This window comes from Podarcis vaucheri (assembly GCF_965113315.1).
Source record: "Podarcis vaucheri genome assembly, chromosome: 2".
NCBI classification, from domain to species: Eukaryota; Metazoa; Chordata; class Lepidosauria; order Squamata; family Lacertidae; genus Podarcis; species Podarcis vaucheri.
In genome coordinates, this window is record NC_138760.1 from 111108329 (window position 1) to 111125291 (window position 16963).

A 16963-nucleotide genomic window follows, 5' to 3' on the forward strand; every position below is an offset into this window, starting at 1 on the left:
TCTCCTACCCCCAGCATTTAGGGTTCTGAAACCCAGAAGTGAACTGCCACATTAGGGCATTTCATTTTAGGAGGGTGAATTTTTTTTGCAAATTTCTTCAGTGAGGGGGATCTTAAAAATATGTTTTTGAGTGTGAGGAAATCTGCTATTATTGCTGTGATCGGACAACATTTAGCTTGGTAAGTCTACGTTTGATGAAGAAGCATATGAACTGTTTTGGAAAACCAAGTAAGTTTTTAATTTTCCCTTCTGATAAAGTCCAGTAATGCTTAATAATAATAATAATAATAATAATAATAATAATAATAATAATAATAAACTGCTAGTACTTGGCAATCATTGGTGATTTCCATGTAATTTTACACACATTTTACTTACCAAAACTAGATCATATCAATTTAACCAAAATATCTTCTGAATTCCCAGGTTATGTTACAACATTTTGGCACCCCTCATTTTGGGAATTTGAAAGTTGAAAATTCAACATGCTCTTCTGCCACATTCTGTCTCTCTTGAGAGAGAGCCCTGCAGTTCCTTCGAAGCTGTGTGGATATTTCTTGATCATTCTAAATGGGCAGTGTTTTTACATTCAATGTTTGCAATGTTTTATCTCCGACATTTGTCAAGACTCGGGGATCGCCAGGCACAACATTAAGTCATTGCCGCTGCATGGCACACTACCGCTTTCAGAGTTATTGGAAGAGGAGTAAAATCAGAGAGAGAGAGAGATGGATGTGCAGCATCTTGTTTTTGATGTTTGGATTTGCCAGCATCACACCAGTGCCTCTTTCTCACTGCGGTGGGTGGATGAAGGCTCCCATTCCTGAGGACTGAGCATGCTCCAGCTTTTCTCCTGTGCAGAGTGGGCTGGTCCTGTAGCTGGGCTGGAATGTGCCTTTCCTGGCTTGCTCTCTCTTCCATGCAGAGAGAGCCCAACGCACAGCACACTGACCTGAATTATCCCACACTGACCTGAATTATCCCGTGCTGCTACCCCACTCACCACGAGAACTTCCTTTATTCACGGCTCCTTGCAAGAGATCCCATCAAACCATCTTGCAAACCATCTGCGGGGGGGGGGGGGAGGAAGTTCAGAGGAAAACCCTTCTCAGTTGCAGGACAGAGAGACAGGATCAAGCAGCTCAGATGCCAATTGCACTGATGCTACAGGAAGCCAGGGATCCCCACCCAGTTCAAAAGGCTGCCCTCACAGAACACGCACTGCGGCGGATCAAATGTCCAAGCAGTCCAGGGTGGCCAAAAATGCTCCTGTTCTTAAGTGCTGACTCACATTTTAAACATTTCCAGATGGATAGGATGGGCAAAAACAACGACGAGTTGTCGTAGCAAAATAACCGACGAGGAGTCTTGCGGCACCTTACGGTTTATTATGGCATAACCTTTCAGAGGGCCACAGTGAATCTTGAATTGGCAAACGTATATTCACTACTGTATGTCCCCGTTCCCATGGGATTGTAAGTGATTCATCGGCTGAAGTGGACTGTGGCTTAGGAAAGTTCTTGCCACAATAAATGTGCTAGTCTTTAAAGTGTCACAAGATGCCTTGCCATTTTAAGAGGTCGAGTCCCAGGCATCACAGAGCCATAGGACATGATAAATTCATTTGTGTGTGTGTTCCTGGGCGCAAATCCCACATTTGCCAACGAGCCAGTGTGTGATGTTGGACGAGTCAGTCCCAGCCAGGGTAACTCTGCATATGCCTTGCTGGCCTTTGTGCAAGGGGAAAGATATTAAAGCATCACGTTGGCAAACTGCTTCTCCCTTTGGGTGTAATTATACGTAGAAGATAGCTGGTTCTCATCTGAAACAACAGGAATTCGGTTTTTTGCTATCTTATCAAATTGCATATTATTGAAAGTAATAGTGCTGAGGAGAAGTTGATAAAAGCAGTGTTTTCCCAGTGTCCTTAAGGTATAGAGAGCATCTCTGGATGTTTGCCCAGTTCACACAGCAGTGCTTTGACAAAAAACAGCGTGTTCCTAATAAAATTTAGGAAGCTGTGCACAGATGGGCGCCTGAGTGTGTCATTACCCATCATGGCCTTGCCAACAGTTGACAACTCAGCTGTGTCAATGACAAAGGAATGTGGAGGTTGTCATGCCCATTTCTTCTTAACTTCCTAGCTCTAGTGCCTGGAAGGAACTGTCAGAAGAGAACATACTGTATGTGACACATTGTTTTCCTCTTTCTGCTAGCAGCTAGGCACAAGGAAATACCGTATTTTTTGCACCATAACACTCAATTTTTCCTCCTAGAAAGTAAGGGGAAATGTCTGTGCGTGTTATGGATGAAATGCCTACGGGTGGCATGCCTACGGATTTTCCTCCTCTAAAAACTACGTGCGTGTTATGGTTGGGTGCGTGTTATAGAGCGAAAAATACGGTAATTCCCCGCAGCACCACCACATGCCATCACCGGGGACCTCATTTGGCTTCTACTATTCACCCACCCTTAATTCCCTGGCTCTGATCAGTGGCTGGGAGAAGTTTGATGTTGAGTCTCATACCGGTTTGTGGACAGAATCCACACACGCCGCTATGGAAGGAAGAGGAGCCCCTTTTTGGGCTAGGTAGAAACAGGGGCTCCCAAATGCCTTTTGTTAGGACCGAAAGGTATAGCAATAATTGTTTTTTGTTACTGCTGTTCTGAGGACATGATACCACCTTCTTCAGCAGTTACAGAGATGCAAACACACACCAGAAAACCAAGAAGGTCAAGGGGTTTATTACTAAAATGAAGGATTGGCTGAACACTCCTTTCTTAAGAGATGCTGGTCAGGAGGGAATGTCTGTGGTTGGGCATCACTGTCTTCCCCTGATACGCAACACTTCCCCATATACCTTCTGGACCAATAAGATGGGAGGAGCAGGTCAGGAAGAAAGAGTCACGGTCAACCCTACCATGTTGTGAGGAGTCCCACACAACTTCTTTGAGGTATAATGAAAAGGCGGCAAATTGTTAATTTATTATATTTTTACTGCCAGGCTGGGGGGGGGGAGATGTGCTTGTGGGATTTTTATTTTATTTTAATTCTCAAGTTGCCCAAATAACATGGTGTTTCTTGGGTGCGACGCACCTTCACCTGCTCAAAAGAGTTGACTAATAGCAGTTGACAGACACCTTCTATGAATCTGTGTCATCTTAGAAAACAAAGAAACAACTATTTAAAGCTAGTTGTGCAATCATTAGTATCCTGAGGCAATTCACATAGGGGAAAGGAAGTGGGAAGAAGGAACCTCTCAATCTTGAATGGAATAGGAGGGAACTCTCGGAAGAAATGCTGAACACCATACTGCTTTTGACTAGAACCATTTTTCGGCGGGAGGGGAAGCGCTCTGTGTGACTTCATCCATTTCACAAGAAAGGGGGACAGCTGTGGGGCGTCAAGTCCAGGACTAAATATATTTCTTTGCTGAGGTTAAAGAAACCTCAGGAGGCAACTGAAAGCCACAGGCAATTTTCCACTACCCTTGATAAAACAGGTAGAACTCTGCGTCCCTTGTCTATGCCTGAGGCTGCAGGCCGAAGCAGCTGGGTGCTTTGTTTCCACGGCAACAGCAAAAGAGCCCAAGGGCAACGAGAAGTCGCCCAGAGGGGAACTCATCCATTCATTGAGCTGGTGCGGACATATTGGGGCAGATAATCTGCAGGAATAAGGCTTTCTACACCCCCCCCCCCGTTATGGGACAGCTTGTGGACCGAACAGATGCCATCAGGGCAAGACTTAAGGACAGAAATCTAGGGAGAATAAGAAAGATGGGCTTATCATAATGAATCTGAAGTGGAATGACAGAGTTAGAAGGAACCTCAAAATAGTAACCATTACGATTCAGGTAACACCCGTTGCCCTCTAAAGAGAGCGGCCCTGTAAGACAATTATAAAATATAAGAAGCTGCCTTATATTGAATGAGACCGTCAGGCCCATCTGGCACAGTAATGTCGACACGGACTGGCAGTGGCTTGCCAGGATTTCAGACGCGTCTTCCTGCCCTACCTGGAGAATGCTGGAGATTGTGAACCCGGGACTTTCTGCATGCAAAGCAGAGGTTCTACGGTTACAGCCCTTCCCCATTAACCCCGGAGTCTTAACTTACCTAACGGCACCACCGCAATGTAACTGCGTGTCTATGAGATGCTTGCATTGAAATCGCCCTGATATGCCTGATCCCAGGCGGGCCTAACTGGTACAATCAGGTGGAGATTAAAAAGAAGAGGGTTACACGAAGGCCCCCAAATCTACAGCTAGGGTCTCAGAGAGAGGAGACGGCCAGAGACATGTATGGGAGGTCCCCATTGTGGCAGAGTCTGGAGCTGGCAGGAATCAGAGCCCCTAGCACGTAGCATAGGCCGTGGCTTTGTCCCGGATGTACTGCAGGAGTTCGGTCACTTGTCCCTCCAGCTTCTGCAGCACGGTTGCTTTCTCCTTCATTTGTTTCTCGTTGGCCTCGAAGCGCCCTTCCAGCTCTGGAAAGAAGAGGCAGGCGTTTTTTTTAAGACGGATCAAGGCCCTGGTGACAACAGTTTTTCATATTCACCCAGTGCTTTTCCAGCTGTACTGGCCCCCAGTGGAGTACAGGGTCAGATTTAAGGTGCTGGTTTTGACCTTTAAAGCCCTTCACGGCCTAGGACCCTCGTACCTACGGGACCGCCTCTCCTGGTATGCCCCACGGAGGACCTTAAGGTCCATAAATAGCAACACCCTAGAGGTCCCAGGCCCTAAGGAAGTCATATTAGCCTCAACCACAGCCATGGCCTTCTCAACACTGGCTCCTGCCTGGTGGAACGCTCTGCCTCATGAGACCAGGGCCCTGCAGGATCTGATTTCTTTCCGCAGGGCCTGTAAGACAGAGTTGTTCCGCCTGGCCTTTGGCTTGGAATCAACTTGATCCCCTTCCCCTCTTTCCTTTTTCCTTTCCCTTTCTGTGATGGAACTCCTATTTGGGGACTTCCCTGGCTTTTTTCTGACCCACGTAGGACCAGTCTGGATAGTTGGCCTTGGTGAAGATTTGATGTTTTCATCCCCAAAAAGTTTTTGATTTGAATTTCTACTGAAATGAGGCTGCATTTTAATGTTGTACTTTAATCTTGTTTTTAAGTTGTATTTTAATCAATTGTTTTTATACCTGGTGTCAGCCGCCCTGAGCCCGGTCTTGGAGGACGGGGTATAAATAAAATTTATTATTATCATTATTAATGGAGAGGGAGTGGAAAAGGATGTGCCACAGGAGAAAGCACCCATGAAGCTGAGCTATGTACAGTGGTACCTCAGGTTACATACGCTTCAGGTTACATACGCTTCAGGTTACAGACTCCGCTAACCCAGAAATAGTACCTCGGGTTAAGAACTTTCCTTCAGGATGAGAGCAGGAATTGTGCTCCGGCGGCCTGGCGGCAGCGGGAGACCCCATTAGCTAGAGTGGTGCTTCAGGTTAAGAACAGTTTCAGGTTAAGAACGGACCTCCGGAGTGAATTACCGTATTTTTCGCTCTATAAGACGCACCAGACGACAAGACACACCTAGTTTTTGAAGGAGGAAAACAAGAAAAAAAATATTCTGAATCTCAGAAACCAGAACAGCAAGAGGGATCGCTGCGCAGTGAAAGCAGCAATCCCTCTTGCTGTTCTGGCTTCTGGGATAGCTACGCAGCCTGCATTCGCTCCATAAGACGCACACACATTTCCCCTTACTTTTTGGGAGGGAAAAAGTGAGTCTTATAGAGCAAAAAATACGGTAAGTACTTAACCCGAGGTACCACTGTACTGGGTTCAGTCTCAGCCCTGACACATCACCATCTCTCAGTCTCAGCCGCATCCGCAAAACACGGGGGTTAATAATTATGTGTGAGGCTCTCTGAAAACTCCAAACTGCTGTACACATTCCAACTTACTGTTATAGGCAACGACCAATGCGCAAACGTGCGTGCGCGCTGAACCCAGAAGTGACTTTTAAAATGGCAAAAGGGCCCTAAACCAGCCCAGAAGGGGCGGAAAAGGTGCGGGGAAAAGCGCCTAGCAATCCCATGAGCCATTGCACTGACCGCTGAGGCCTGAGGGGAGTTGGGGCTTGAGCAAGGAGGTTTGGAGGGAGCGATTGTGGTGGAGTTTGGTGTCTGCTGGTTTTTCAAAGGGGTTTCCAGAGGGTGCTTGCAGGCTTTTCCAATGGTGTTTCGAATACACGCGATTTCACTTGAAGGCGCAGTGCCTCAGAATGTAACCCGTGCCTAAATGGGGAGTTGCCTGTCTTGTCTTCCTTTGATGCCAAACCTGTGCCCGATGCACTCAGTTGTAACTTCCTGAAAACCTCCAGACACCCTGATATACAGGCCCCACCTCCCCAAAAACACACATGCCACCTGCTGAAGCATCACACCATCCCTTTCCCAGCTCAGAATGCCTGCGGCTCGACTGGAGCTCTGCTTCTCCTCTCCCTTATTTTGCATACCAAAATAGGACACAGGCTGGGTTCATACAGGGGGGGAGCCTTTAGAGTAAACATTTCCAACACCAATTTTTTATTTTTTTTAGGTTGGGATCCTGCCCAACCACACCTGTGGTGTCCCTACCTTCCAGCTTTCTCTTGCTGCCTGTGGCCTTGTCCAAGAGATTCTGGGCTTCCTCCCTGAGGTTTTTCAGCCTGAGCATTGCATCTTGAGGCTGCTTGTCCACTTCTTCCTGCAACTTCTGGTATCTCTTCATCACTTTTTCCACCTCCTGGGGACACAAGAGATTGAAGCTCACCACTACAGCAAAGGCTTGGAGGGACGCTAATGAGGTGCTAATTCTCTAGCCAATTATTTGGCTGGATGCCTCTAGTTCACATGACATTCACTTCAATTTGGTTCAGTAAGCTATACCAGCCCAGGACCCACTTTCAGTTTAAAGCATTGCATTTGCGGATCCATTCCTTAATATTTTTTTTACTACCCTATATTTGTCCAGTAGTAGAGCTGCAGTTGAAGACTCACCTTAGATCAGGCCATGACACAACCCACCTGTTGAAGGCCAGTGTTTGGTTTAACATTGTTTGCTTTGGTTATCTCCTGCTTGGACTACTGTGATGCGTTCTACATGGGGCTGCCTTTGAAGGTGACTCAGAAGTGACAACTAATCCAGAATGCGGCTGCCAAACTGGTGACTGGGAGCAGCTGCCAGGACCATATAACACCAGTCATAAACGTCTCTATTGAGATCTCTATTGGCTCCCAGTACATTTCTGAGCACAATTCAAAATGTTGGTGCTGACCTTTAAAGCCTTAAATAGCTTCGGCCCTATATACCTCCACAGTTCAGCCTGGAAACTGAGGTCCAGCTCCGAGGCCCTTCTGGCGGTTCCCTGATTGCGAGAAGTGAGGTTACAGGGAACCAGGCAGAGGGCCTTCTGTGTACAGTCAAATCTCAGGTTACAGATGCTTCAGGTTGTGTTTTTTCGGGTTACGCACCCGCCGAAACCCGGAAGTACCGGAACGGGTTACTTCCGGGTTTCGGCAGTTGTGCATGCGCAGAAGCGCTAAATTGCGCTTTGCGCATGCACAGAAGCGCCGAATCGCAACCTGCGCTGGCGCAGGCGTACCGTTGTGGATTGCGAACACTGGGTTGCGAACGTGCATCCCGCACGGATCACGTTCGCAACCCGAGCGTCCACTGTATTTATGTCCACCCTGTGGAACACCCTCTTGTCAGACATTAAGGAAATAAGCAACTATTTGACTTTTAGAAGACATCTGAAGGCAGCCCTGTATAGGGAAGTTTTTACCGTAATATTTGATGTTGAACTGTGGTTTTATAAATTGTTGGAAGTTTGGGGGAGAGGTTGCTTGAAAAAAGTGGTTATGAGGGAAGAGTTGTCATGGAAGAAGGTGGAAGGAATTAATGCCGATGGCAGGCAGGAAAATGCCAATCTGAGCCACGGAGAGTGTTGGCATTTATGTCCATGGCAAGAGACGTGTGGGCAAGTTGACACAGTAGCCGTTGGCGGCAGTGGTGATCAGAGGGAAGAGGGATGCTCACGTTTTCCAGCCTCCCCGCAGCAGCGGTGGCACGCTCCGCTTTTCCCTTGGCCTCCTGGGCGAGTTTCTGATTGTTCTGCGACTTGTTTTGCAATGCGCTCACGTTCTGCGCCAGACCTTTGAGGCGGCTCTCCAGTTTCGACTCCGTGTCGACCAGTTTCTCGAGCTTGCGTCCAGCCTGAGAGAAAGAAAAACCGCAAGGCGCAGTCAAAACGCTGACTGCTGAGAAAAAGAGGAAAGCCTACCTGGGCAGAACTTTTCACTTCAAGAAGCGTCAGTGGCAGCTGGCGGGACTGCGGAAGTGGGACTGCATTGCTCTCCTGTTTTCCCAGCGCCCATGTGTTGCAGCTGGTTACAGGGGTTACATATCCTTATGACCACTGCTCCTTGTGCATTTTTCTAATCTATGGGTTGTGCTGAAGACGATTCCAGCGAAACAGTCAGATTATCCGGGATCACTGTCCTACGTTGTTATTCACTTACTACTTCGGCACCTGAACGCCTAAAACGTTTTACCGCTTAGCCCACAGGATAGCATCTATTACTTTGCTTCAACTATAGACTTATTATACTTTTACGGACTTTCAAAGATTGACAGACGTGTGTTCATTTGATTTCAAATATATTAGAGAATTTACAAGTGTACACATTTTGTTTTTGTTGTTCTAAAACATGTATATTATGCGGTAAGAATTGCAGTGCTATCTAGTATACTGGCCATCGTGTTGCTTGTGTTGCTTGTTGTGTTAAGTTTGTAACACAGGGGTTTGTTGTTCTGTATTGGTTACAGGGGGAGGAGCAAGACAGGGGGTGGGGCTTGGCACAGTGTGGATGCAGAGTTTGGAGCCTCGGATTGGCTCTGCTGCTTTGCCCGCATCATTACCAGTTCCCTGCTGCCTTGGGGAGACCTGAGAGCCAGGCAGCCCCACACCTGGTCCCCAGCCCATCACTGAGTAGCATAATGAAGGAAGGGACAATCGCAGGGCACATTTGTACCATCAGTTTTAATACAGCAAGGAAGTTGTTGCAAACCGACTTTTGTTTTGGCCTTGTGTCTGCTCTTTGACTGGCCTGGCATGTCTCTGCCATGGTGGCCACAGTGTGGCATTGCATTGGTTGAAATAAACCGTGGTTTAACATAGATGAGCAGTGTGCTGCTGCTGCTGCTCTGGAAATGGCCACTGAAAGAGTAGAGGAAAGGTTTAAAGAAGCTTTTCTGGCCACCAGGTGGTTCAGTTCATCTCACCTGTCTGACGCGGCCAGTCACAGCCTGGATGGCTTCCTTGGTTTTGTTCATAGCTTGCTCTGCTGCCTCCAGTTTGACCTTTGTTCCATTGAGTGCCGCGCGTGTTTCTGTGATGGTTTCTTGCACACCCTCCGCTCGCCCTCTGGGCATAAAGCATAACAGAGAGTTGGAGCACTGAAAAGACTAGCAATCTTACTGCAACACGAGTTTTTGTGGCTTAAGGACAGAAGCATTTTATATGCTTCTTCGTCAAACGCAGACTTAGCAAGCTATGTGTTGTCCAATCACAAAAAATAGCAGATTGGAATTCCTCACACCCAACCCCACCCCCTGTAGTTTAAAGACCCCCTCATGGAATAAATTTGCAAAAAGTAAGCTTCATCCTCCTAAAATGGCACACCCTAACAAGCCATGCTACTATTAATAATAACACTATTTATTTATTAGATTCATTAGTCACTCATTACCAAAGTTTCCCAAGCAATTTGCAATATATTTTAAAAACATAAAGATAAATACACGACACCACTGACAAATTTAAACCCAAGCAGCTATTGTTTTGGGTATTGCTCACATGTCATGCCAAAACACATTCACATGCACTGCAGAGGAGCTGGCCACAATTATTGGGGCTTGTTTTAGATTTTCCAGGATACAGTTTATATAACTCTGCTAAAAACTGGCCCCATTGCCCAGCCAGTTTTTACCAGTAATGACCAGAAGCTGGTGCGTATTGCTATGATATCAGGACTTGAACAAATTATGACATTGTGAAATATGCAATTTGATTAACATAAAAAAGCTCAATTAGCAAAAATAAAATCTGTGGGTCCGTCTCCCCCACTGACATAGAGACTCACTTAGCTAGTTCTGCTTTTGCCAAGAGTTCCCTGGTACGGTTCAGGCTGTGCACCGTGTCGTTCAGGATAATGTCCACCCCGTCCAGCTGACTGATTCTATCCCGGATGTCCTTAATCAGGTTGCTGATCTGATCAGGGCTGCTGGGTAGGGAGATGTTGAGGACCTGTTGAGCCACAAGCTCAATGCTCTCAGGATCAGCACCTTCCTCTATGGAGACAAGAACAGGCCTGGAACTATCCATCCTTGTTTCCCATCCACCCATGTAGGCCTTGGCACAGGACCGTCTTTACCTGGGGTGCAAAGGGTGCTGTGCACCCAGGCACCAAATTCTGGGGGGTGCCAAATGTATACCTACTGTATACCGGTCCCTCTTGATCGGCAGCAGTGAAAAGCAATGGAGCGGAAGTCCCCGCCCTCCATTACTCTGTTATTCGTAGCATCAAATACTCCCAACGAGTCAGGAAACAAGCATTTTTTTCTGCTGCGTCATTGTTACAGGTGAGCGTTTCCACCCCAAAAAAGCTTAACTACCTTGAGTTTGCACCCCCCTAAAAACAGGTCAACAACTTTGGCTTCCCCCCTTGGGGGCGGCTAAACTAAATTTGGGGATGCTGGGCGGATCTTTGCACCCCGGCGGCGCATATGCTAAAGGCAGCCCTGCCTTGGCACACACACACGACCCTAAATCTAGATGTCCAAATGCCAACATTTCACAGCACGACTTAGTGCAACTATGCTTGCCTATATAACTTGTACATTCCCGCCGCCAACCCCGTTTGTTTTCAAAATGTTTTCAATATTATGTTTTAATCATTGTAAGCTGCCCTGGGACCTTAGGGCAAAGGGCAGGTGATTAACAACATCACCGCATCCATCCCTTTGCATGTCACATTGGACTGGTGTTCAGAGCAAGCCTGATGTTCTGCTACCTGCTAGGAAGTCCTTTATCCTCTGGATAAATTCCCGCAGCTTGGCCGTCGACTTCTCCACGCGGTTCCGGGCTCCCTGTGCACGGTCCAGAGTGTCCTGAGCATGGCTCCTGGCATTCTGCGCCAAGTCCTGAATTTCTTGCACCTAAGAGTGAACACTGAAGCTTAGTATCCCAAAGCAAACAGCCAGGCAATGATAGCTGTGTCAGCTGTGGGGAATGGAGTAGAGCGGAAAAGGGGGAAGGGAAGAGGTTTGGAGAGGATGTGTGCCATCAGGGCCGCCTTAAGTATATCCAGCGCTGTGGTGCAGAGAACCCTCCGGCGCCCCCCCATTTCCGAGAGTTAGCAACCTTTGTACGACACTGCCAGCAGCTTTGCGGGGCTGGAGGAGGCGGACAGCGGCTGGAGGGCGACTCCTCTGGTGGGGAAGAAGCAGAGCCTCCAGGCACGGCGCTGTTTCAGTGAGGCGGCCGAGGGCAGCAAGCTGATGCCAGGAGGTGCCGCGTCCAGCCTCCGCCTTTTCCCTGGCACCCTCCAAAACCTGCCGCCCTGGCGCCCCGCACCACTTGCCTCTATGGGCAAGACGCTCCTGTGTGCCATGAAGTTAAAGAAAATCCCCTACCTGCATTATACAGGCAGATTTCAGGGAGGGAAAGGGGGGAAAGCAAAACACTTTTGCCTTTTCCCACCCTTCGGAAACTTCACCATTCTGCTAGACAGCTCAGGTGTGCAGTTGGGAGTCAGCACCAAACACTTTAAAGTACTATGTAGCTGAGCAGGAGAAGATCCCAGGAGGGTGGGAAAGGGAAAAAAGGCCTTGCTTTTTCTTTCACCCTCCTGAAACTTTCCATCCTTAAGAGAGACACAAGGTTTCTGTCCCAAGCTGACAGGAGCCCAACCCTACAGTGAAGTCTTTGCCTCAACATGAATGGCATTTCTTCTTAACCTGTTTACATACACTTCTGCTGCCACTGTACCTTGCTAGCAATGGTGCCCAGGTGCCTTGCGCTGCTCTCCAGCTGGCGAGAGATGTTCTGAGCTGTAGAGAGGGCCTTCATGGACACAGACAGCGCTCCAGTGCAGCCGGGGCCTCCGCAGTGCCGCTGACCTAAGCTGTCCCGGCAGGAAGCCCCTCCGCAAGGGGTCTGCTCACAGCCCTCTTCTCCAGAAGCACCGCAGATCTAGAGCAACAGGAGTCCAAGATCAGTGCAGGGAAACAGGAGTCTGGTGAAAGCCCCATCCCTTGCATAGAAAAATGGAACGGGAGAAAGCAGGGCCAGAACTGGGGGCAGGAGAAAGTGAGGTTCTCATCTCCCCCCATTTCCACATTTCCATGTTAGCCTGCAAATATTTTTCAAGCAATCCCCCATAAAGATTCACCAGCAAATTTTAATGCAAATTTACCCTTATATACAGCATTTTGTATTCTGTTCCCCCCAATGCAGCAAGCCCCAGAGCAACTTATAATTTATTTTTATGTTTATTTTTATTTTTATTCTTATTCTTATTATTATTGCCCCACCCATCTGGCTGGGTTTCCCCTGCTACTCTGGGCGGCTCCCAACAGAATAATAATAATAATAATAATAATAATAATAATATTAATAATAATAATAATAATAATAATAATAATAATAATAATAATAATAATAATGTGATAAAACGTCAAGCATTAAAAACATAACATTATGCAAGTGTTATGTTTCAGGGATCGTGCCTAAAGCCAAAATGGCATAAAGTCAAAATACATTGGGTTCAAGCTCAGGCGGGATGGCCAAAATCATTTTTCCTCGAACCCTGCCCCACTTTCCATTTTATTTTGATTTCCTGCCATGGATGTAAAGCGAAATGCACACTAGTTAAATGTGTGTAAGTTGGGGGCTTACTGTACGCACATCTTTACAAAGTGACGCTCCCTAATATAATGTGTTGTTGTATCTTTCCCCCCCACTAATAGCATGCACCCTTTATCCTAGCCCATGCATCTTTGTACACATGACTTGGCTGGAGAATCGTACTGCAAAATTATGATAAGGACGAATTCCAAACAATGGCCACCACACCACCACCCACCACCCCAACCGGGTTTGCACAGTATTTCAGAAAGCGCAAATGAGCCCTTCGATCCAGAATTTCCACTCCATCCCTATCACCCAGGCCAGAGCTCTCCCCTCCAACAAACACCTCTCTGCTCCCCTCCGTTCTCTTGTCCCGCAGCCTCGCCCTGAATAATAACTCGCCTTCTGGTTGATCCTGCTCAGACTGAGGCTGCCGGCCTTTTTCTGGAGGTCGCGCAAAGACTTCCGCTGAGCAGCTGCCGTCTTGCGGAAAGCATCTCCCCTGCGTCTCAGGAGCTCAACGGTGGCCTGATGCGTGAGCTTGGACTGACCCACCGGGCTCTGAGGGCCGTGGACGGAGCTGTTCGCTCGCTGCTGGGCCAGCTGTGACTCCTGGAAGAATCCCAGGATGCTTTGGAAAGACTCTGCCAGCACAAAAGAGGTACATTTCAGGGGTGGCCCCGTGACCCGTGCCTAGATCCTTCTTCTGCCCAGATACCGCCCCCCACGTTTCTTACTGTTGAAGCTGGCGTTTGTCATCCTCTGCAGCTGGCTGTTGAGGTAGCTGACGGTGCGGTTGAGCTCCCCTAGCTCTTGGCTCAGCGCATTCAGACGCCTCTTTTGCCCGCCAGCTTCCTTTTCGGTGCCGTCCAGGTGTGAGTCTGTAGCCTGCAGCTGTTGCCAGAGCTCATCTGTGTCCGCTCTAGCGGTGGGAAGGAATACAGCATGTATGTCCAACTCAACTGCGGCGCCTGTTGGGCAAAGCGCTATCTCGTAGGCCTACCTACAGAGAGGTTAGGCTGGCCTCAACTAGAGCCAGGGCTTTTTTGGCTGTGGCTCCGATCTGGTGGAACGCTCTGTCACAAGAGACTAGGGCCCTGTGGGACTTGACATCTTTCCGCAGGGCCTGCAAGACAGAGCTGTTCCACCAGGCCTTTGGCCAGGGCACAGCCTGACTCCCTCCTTTGGCAATCTTCACAGAACTTTAGCCTAATGGTTGCCATCCATTTGAGTTGAACTAATTTTATAATGAAATGATTTTAGAATGTTGTATTATTTTATTGTCGGGAGCGGGGGCTGCACGTCCCCAAAGCTGGGGGGCAAGGAAGAATACAAGGTGGATAGGACTGCATTACCAAATTTTGTTGGTTTATAGAGCTCTTTCACCACCACACCTTTTGCCTAATGGTTTTGAGAACTGTAGTGCTGATAACTCTCTAAGCTGGAATGTGTGCAGAGGAGATGGTCAAGGGTCTGGAAACCACGCCGTATAAGGAACAGTCGAAGGAGCTGGGTATGTTTAGCTTGGAAAAGAGGAGACTGAGAGGAGATATGATAGCCATTGTCAGGGAACTGACATCGGAGCAGAGTGGAGAGGCTAGGCTCCCAGATTCTGCAGGAGAGGGAACGAGTAAGGGAAGAGAGAGAACGTCCTCTGTGGAAAGAAGTCCTGGTGACACCAGGAAGAAGGGAGAGGCAGAGAGCACTTCGGAGGGGAGGCTCCGAGACTCTTCCAGTGAAGTCAGTGAGGAGAGTGGAGGACCACCGCTTGGCACGCCCACTCTGCGCAGAAGGCTTCCGCACAGAGAGGCAAGGCGAAGGTTGTCCGTTAAGGAATTCTTATGCTGGAGGAAATTTAGGAGACACCCACTGACGGATTCTGCCAGCGACTGAGCAGCAGTGCAGAAGGGCTGCTCAGCCAGGGAAAGACGCAACCACCCCAAGCAGTTGGGAACGGCTGGAGGTTTACACACAAGCAACCCCAATTCCCATGATAGCCATGTTCAACTATCTAAAGGGCTGTCACATGGAAGATGGAGCAAGCATGTTTTGCTCTGCTCTGGAGGCTGGGACCCGAACCAATGGCTTCAAGTTACTAGAAAGGAGATTCCGACTAACCACCAGGAAGAACTTTCTGACGGTAAGAGCTGTTTGGCAAAGGAACGGACTCCTTCGGGAGGTGTAGACTCTTCTTCCTGGGAAGTTTTTTTAAACAGAGGCCAGAGGGCTATCTGTCAGGGATGCTTTAGTTGAGATTCCTGCACCTAACACTCGGGTCCCTTCTAGCTCTACATTTCCATGATTCCGTGATTCTATAACTTCGAGCTCCTTTATCCCCACACCCCAAATGAAGATGTCCAGGAGTGGATGCTTGTTAATTGGTTTTTCAGTCTGGATGTGCCCACAGAGGAAAAAGTTGAAGCGCAAAGGTTATCATATCCTTCAATTTCTGGCATGCACAAACCGAATAAAAAAACAGACCATCTCACACTTAACAACTTGTTAAGCGTGTAAGGACAAAAGAAGTAATTATAATTTATAAGTTTTCGTGTTATTTTATTTGTGAAAGCAACTAGAAAAAAATATTATGTTGGGAAGATCTCACACAGGTGAAGGGAAGCAGTGGGGAGGAGGGGAGGGTTAGGTTCAATTTGGGAAATAAAATAATATATGGGACAGCAAAGGATATAATAGATTCTTATAGAATAGTAATATATTGTAACCAGAATAGAAGTTCAAAAGGGGAAGTAGATGTATTTTTTAGTATTTTCATTATCGTAATAGTTATTATTATTTCTTATTGATAGAAGGCAAGGTTAACTCAGACTTCTTTGTTTTGCTGTCTGTATAATTTTCTTAAGTCAATTAAAAAAGCAACAACAGGGGGCCGCTAGGGGCGCCTTGGAAGATGGCCGACAATACCATCTCTCCAGCTCACACGAGGTAATTAAGGGGATGATGACGGGAGTAAATCAGCCTCCCAAATTCTTCCCGGTGGAAGGGAAGATGCAGCCTCGTCCGCGGTTGCCCATAAATCACTCCCGAGTTCGAAAGAAGGAGGGGGTGAAGGCACTGGACGGAAAGATCTTCTATCTGCCAATCTCCGATTCCCACCACCCTTCTGAGTAATACCCCTCCCCACCTTCTCTATATATAGAAGGATCTGGCAACTTCTGTTTCAGTGTATCTGAAGAAGTGTGCATGCACACGAAAGCTTATACCAAGAACTAACTTAGTTGGTCTTTAAGGTGCTACAGGAAGGAATTTTTTTATTTTGTCTCTGAGAGCGACTCTAGTTGCATTTCTTAAGATGAAAAATTGGAAATAATAATTATTGTACATGTTTCAAGCGAAGAAAAGGGCATGTTAGCTGCTAATTAAGCCTGCCACTGAGAGGTTAAGAGTGATGGAATGGACTGGACAGAAGACAACATTAAAGAATAACATCTATACCGGTATGTTGAAACGGAACGGAAAGGGGGGGAACTTTTTCTTTCTTTTACTACGATATTACCTAACAACCCCTCCCCTAGAAGAACCGTCATACGACTTATAGCAAGTGAGATTGGAAAATAAACTGTGTGTGGGGGAAAATATCAACTAAAGCTTTTGTTTTGTGAAAGATTCGGGAAGAAAATAAAAGGCTCTCTTGTGACGCAGTTTTTAATCGGGATCCACCATTACGAGACAGACTATGTAGCGAGATTAATAGTCAGAGGGGGAGGTGAGCCATTGCTCTGTTATCATGTTTGTATTCTAAGTTCGGTGGCAAATCTTCCCTGGAAAGACTGATTTATGGTGCAACTTGTCTGGGAAAATTAATGAGCAGACGCTTAGATTTTATTTCATCGGAACTGAGAAAGATGGCGTCTGCCGCCCAAGCAGGACTTTTGGATCAGCGTATGAAGATTTATTGCAAACAAAAGACTTACCAGCTTTAAAAAAGGGAGAGCCTTACAAAGTTCACACAGAATCATAATAATGTTTACTTTAACTCGCCTGTGGAAACAACTCAGAGGCTATTAAGAAGAAAAAGGATAACAACAAGAAGATCGAAAGAT

General features: G+C 47.3%; 1 protein-coding gene across 3 annotated transcripts in view; it reads right to left on the reverse strand.

The window, feature by feature from the left end:
- Positions 1 to 2729: 2729 nt before the first annotated feature.
- Positions 2730 to 16963, reverse strand: part of LOC309524565 (laminin subunit beta-1-like) — a 76384-nt gene continuing 62150 nt past the window's right edge. For all 3 annotated transcript variants that reach the window (XM_082209186.1, XM_082209184.1, XM_082209185.1), the window contains exons 27-35: positions 13640 to 13824; positions 13305 to 13546; positions 12042 to 12245; positions 11065 to 11209; positions 10135 to 10342; positions 9275 to 9416; positions 8030 to 8206; positions 6586 to 6733; positions 2730 to 4486 (exon numbers count right to left, since the gene is read on the reverse strand). In XM_082209186.1, coding sequence (XP_082065312.1) covers positions 4353 to 4486; positions 6586 to 6733; positions 8030 to 8206; positions 9275 to 9416; positions 10135 to 10342; positions 11065 to 11209; positions 12042 to 12245; positions 13305 to 13546; positions 13640 to 13824 — 1585 coding nt within the window. In that variant the 3' untranslated portion in view covers positions 2730 to 4352. The remainder of the gene's footprint in view (positions 4487 to 6585; positions 6734 to 8029; positions 8207 to 9274; positions 9417 to 10134; positions 10343 to 11064; positions 11210 to 12041; positions 12246 to 13304; positions 13547 to 13639; positions 13825 to 16963) is intronic.